General features: G+C 45.7%; 1 protein-coding gene across 1 annotated transcript in view; it reads left to right on the top strand.

Annotated features, from left to right (window-relative positions):
* Positions 1-5000, top strand: part of LOC113822636 (protein embryonic gonad) — a gene marked incomplete at both ends in the record, with an annotated part of 16691 nt that extends 11691 nt beyond the window's left edge. Inside the window, 3 exon segments of the mRNA XM_027375168.2 lie at positions 4052-4130; positions 4416-4567; positions 4749-5000. Of these exon segments, the coding sequence (XP_027230969.1) occupies positions 4053-4130; positions 4416-4567; positions 4749-5000 (482 nt within the window).

Raw genomic sequence — 5000 nt, 5'->3', positions numbered from 1 at the left:
TCCTCGTCCACCGCGCCGCGAGGCTCTCGTAAACGTTCCTCCGGAGTACAATCTCGAAGCGTTCCCGCCAGTGATTACAGTACTTGGACAAACGTTTCTTTAGCAGATGTACATAAAGATAGAGTAAAGCGCAACTTAACTTTATTAACAATGCAATCCGAGAGACTATAAAAAAGAGAGCGCACTCATGCTAACAAACAATGCAAAAGCGAAGTGAGTAAACAATGCTAAAGATTCACAGGGTTTCTCGCACTAATGTTTGCGTGATGTGCCTCCGTATGCAAATGTCGCATCCGAGCACCTGTTCAGCGTCAGTGATTTTGTGTTTGTTTCTTTCATTACCGGGCTGCTTTTACTGCCTCGTTTGATCATTACTTTGGTATAACGTATAATTACATTACACTATTACCCATTTTATGTATTTAGCATAAAATTTACTTTCCCTTTTCTTTTCACCAAAGGAGACCTGGCTATTAGTATACATTAGAAATTAGTAGATTATTTGTCTGAACATTAAGCTAATGGTATTTCCATTCTGTCCCCATTCCATTTTTAGCATTACCATTACTAGAGACAAGTAAAAATTATCGACAGACTATATAAGAAATGAGGTACAATCCACTTCCCGATATTTTAATGAGAAACGGTAGTGGGGAACGGTAGACTGTTATGATCCTTCCTGACGCGTTTGTTCCGAGAGATGTCAAAAGCCACACATTGCTTGGAGGGAAAATTTGGGGCCGATTTGCATAAAGATGTAGGCCATCTTGGAGCCGACATCACGCCGGGAACTTCTCCCTCGCGCTGACATCCCCAAAGACCGTCCCCAAGCGTCTTCGCCTCCGACGTCCTTACAAGGCAGACAAGAGGCCACACAGACACAGCAAGACGGTACAAATCACGCCTACACTCTCGGTAATTATGCTGTGTATCCAGGGGCGGCATAACGGGGGTGCTCCCGGTGACTTGGTACCCCCCTGGTGGTACAATAATTGGTAGCTCGAGCTGTACCATCCACAGGACCGACCCCAAAGCCAGGGTTGGTACTCTTGCCATTACGCTGTCATTTAATTTGGTAATCACGCATACATCCGTATCCTTATATCCTTTAGCATGTTTACATTACTTTCTCTTTTCTAAACCACTCGACATTACATTTTACGGTATATTCCAACGTTTTTTTTTTTTTTTTTTTTTTAATGAAAATGCTTATGGCTTCTATATGACCGATTGTTCATCCGAGTTCCGATAGAAAACAGCGAAGGCTCAACAAAACATCAAAGACGCGATGAAGTCAAGTGTTGCTCAGCTGCCTGGCGCACCCTGTAGTGTTGCCAACTTACAACTAAGTTAACTCTTCACATGCATATACATGCACTTTGCGGTTATGAATAAAACATCCCAATTTTTTTCTGGCACGCACATTAACATGTATATAAAACGACGCCAGGGTTTAAAAGCACGCAGTAACGGAAAGGACAAACGGTAAACAGCATTTCGAAGATCGGCGTCGCTGGGAACATCGAGAGGGACTGCGGGGGCAAGAAAATGATCAACCGTGATGTAATTTCTCCTTTCTTTTTTGTTTCACTTTTTTCGGGTGTTGATGGTCGTCAGAAGGGCGTCTCGGGTCCTTTTTTGTGTGTGTGGTGGGAATGGTGAGGTAATGGAGTAGGTGGAAGCGCGGGCGGGGCGTGGGCGGGGGTCGGGAAGGACGGTTTTGGCGCGGCTGGTTTAGGTAGATAGTGCTAGGTCATAGTGTTGCTTCTTTTCTGCTGTTTCCTTGTCCTGGTGTTATTTTCCTTACAGGGAAGAAATGCGATTTTGTTGTTTACGATTGAGAATAAAAGATTTCCATGCCAGCAGTAACGGTAATATATTATAAATGAAATTTAGAAGGTACAACCGAAGCAGCAATAAGGATGATAACAGTGATAATAATATTAATGATAATAATGATGATAATGATATTAATATTTATGAAAATGAAAATAATATCAATGAAAATGATGATAATAATATTAATGAAAATGATAATGAAAACAGTGATAATAATCATTGTTATTAAATTAATTATGATAATGATAACATCAACAGCAACAGAAACAGCAACAACAATGATGCTGAGAATAGACATGACCTAACGATGCTAATCATCATTATGATAACAATAAACGAAACGATTAAGCAAGGCTGAGCCCTCGTCAGCGTCTCCGTCGCCCTCAAGCGAAGGGCTGCGTCAGGGCGCGTTCCTCCGCCCTCATAGTCACAAAGACTTTCTGGTCCATCTTGGAATCTCCTCTTGTTCCTTTGTATTATGCAAACTTATATCAAGCCGAGCGAACTCCAAACCCTCTTGTTTCTTTTTAATCCAATAATTTTTTATTTCCTTTCGGCATAAACGTGACCCCTTTCATCGTTTCCCCTTTGAAAAAAAAAGAAAAAGAAAAAAAAAATGCACATCACCATTGCAAAAACCTGTGATCACATCTCTGAACAAAATCACTCACGTTCTGGTAATACCTGGCTGGCAACCAAACCTCTCCCTTATATGTCCTTCCCTAACAGAGTTGCCAAGTCGGAGGACATTTTGTACCATATACGAGGCATTTCGAGTAAAGCACAGGGTATCCGGCGGTGTTGCTTGGCGTCCTGGGCCTCCGAAGGCGGTGTCGCTGGCTGTCTCGGTGCAGGAGGAGGAAGTACGTATTCTTTTCAGCGGGTGATTTTTAGAGTACGAAATTGATGATCGAATCAACGCTTTCATCTCTCTTTTAATGATAAAGAAGGGAAGGCTTTTAGAGGAGGACTCTCGACCAAGGTATATCAGACCGCAGACAATGAATAGTTGCTGTGAATCAGGGTCGGCCAATGGCTGTACAGATCACAAGTTGCATTTCTAATGAGGAGCCATGCAAGCATTTGATTGTATTCATTAGGCGAACCTAATAAACGCGTTGCTGATATTGGGCATGCAGCAGCAGCATAGTATAAGTGTGACCCCAGAATATTTCTCTTGCATTTACATGAAGTTGTTTGAGTTCCCGAGGTTTCTGCTATAACGACCTCAGAGTATGGCAACACTGCGCCCGCGCCCATATGAGGTTATCGGAAGGTATCGCGGCTACGGCCGATCTTATCTGCAGCATTTTGACCCGCTACATCTTGGGCCAGGTGACACCCCGGCGGCAGCGTTCCCCACCACGATGCAGGGGAAACACGCGTACGCTTTATCGGCTGTCAGCTTGGAAGCCCCAGCATGTGGCCGGCTCTGATAGACATACGCCGTTCGCTCGCGTGTGTTTGCTGCTGGCGGTAGAACTGCTCAGACTGCATGGAGGATGAGGGCCATTCCCGGGTACGTGGCGGCCAACGGAGTTCCAAGGAACAAGTTTGGCGTGGAATATACCAATGGCTTATCGGGACCTACATGGCGTTCGTGGTCGAGTTCTTCGCACAGATGATTCTCTAACTTTTCTTGCTAAAGGATTGTCATAGTTTTGCATCCCATGCCTTAATAAGTACATGCTTCATTTCCTTTATTCTAGATTGTATATATTATGACTGATTCACGTTCGAAACATCACCGCAATGACAAACATTCTTAAGAAGTAATTTCAAATCAAATAAATACACTTTCAAAGCTATTATGAACCTTCGCGGGGGTTGTATTTTTTCGCAATGGACCAACAGACATGTTAAAGGTAATTATGTCTTAGTGTACAAAAGTATTGTTGCCTTGGAAAGTATTTAGATTATACCGAAAATTTCCTAACCACTTTATCAAGGACATAAAAATCAACGCCGACACAAAGCCTCACACGACATAAAACTGTATTATTTAATAAACTTCCTGAAGTCTTCGGCGGCGAACGGGACTGGCGGAAGACGTCGCCGGAAGACATAACCGACGCGTCACCGCGACAGCTTCCTCGTCGCAGCCGAGCCCGATTGACATCAATCTCACCGAGAGATTTCACAGTCAACTTGCGACAGCAGGAAGTAGTCGTCACGACCCAATAGTAATGAATCTCTTCTCTTCCTTCTGCAGAATGAATCAGCTGTGCAAAGTGTGCGGCGAGCCAGCTGCCGGCTTCCACTTCGGAGCCTTCACCTGCGAGGGATGCAAGGTGCGTGCCTCTCCTGCTGCCGTTACTGTAGCCATGATGCTCATTATCGCAATGAATATCACCATCATGAGTCGTAGTGGGAGTTTTGATATCATACTGCAAAACACACATGCATTTTCATTGCTTTGTAGGCGTCACTCCCATCAAAGACAATATCTACCCTGGGTTTTAGTGCAAACACGAAACAGATAATCCTTATCATTGTTGCTGACGCAATGTGCCTGACGCATCCCCTTCCAGCATTATCAGCCGCCAGCATGTTGATTCCTTTTCTCTTCCGCGCAGTCGTTCTTCGGCCGGACGTACAACAACCTGTCGCAGGTGCACGAGTGCAAGAACGGCGGCCAGTGCGTCATCAACAAGCAGAACAGAACGTCGTGCAAGGCCTGCAGACTCCGCAAGTGCCTTGTGGTCGGCATGTCCAAGAGTGGATCAAGGTGAGTGTCGTCTCGGAATGAAAGATGTGTGCGAGTGTATTACTCTATTGCCATTTTAGTAAGATACTGTCCGAAAGAACTTTAGAATTCTTATACGAACCATCTTCGTACTTTTGCTAAGGTGTGGCCGATTTCCCCTGCAGCATTTGTATGACGAGTTGTTTCATCTGCTCCCGCACAGGTATGGCCGGCGCTCGAACTGGTTCAAGATCCACTGCCTGCTGCAGGAGCAGGCGGCGCAGATCAACAACGGCCTCGACGGCGGCGGCGGTGGTGGCTCGTTCCCCGGCGCCGTGGCCGGCTCGCTCTCCCTCAGCCCCGCCTCCATGCCGGCGCTCTCGCCCGCCAAGTCCGAGGACGAGGCCAAGGGCGAGTCGCCCGCGCTGTCCTCGCCCGAGAGCTGCCTCTCCGAGACCAGCATCGACGTCGAGCC

The sequence above is a fragment of the Penaeus vannamei genome, chromosome 8 (assembly GCF_042767895.1).
Source record: "Penaeus vannamei isolate JL-2024 chromosome 8, ASM4276789v1, whole genome shotgun sequence".
Taxonomy (NCBI): domain Eukaryota; kingdom Metazoa; phylum Arthropoda; class Malacostraca; order Decapoda; family Penaeidae; genus Penaeus; species Penaeus vannamei.
The sequence above is the reverse complement of the archived record's forward strand: the minus strand, read 5'-3'. Positions and strand labels throughout refer to the sequence as shown.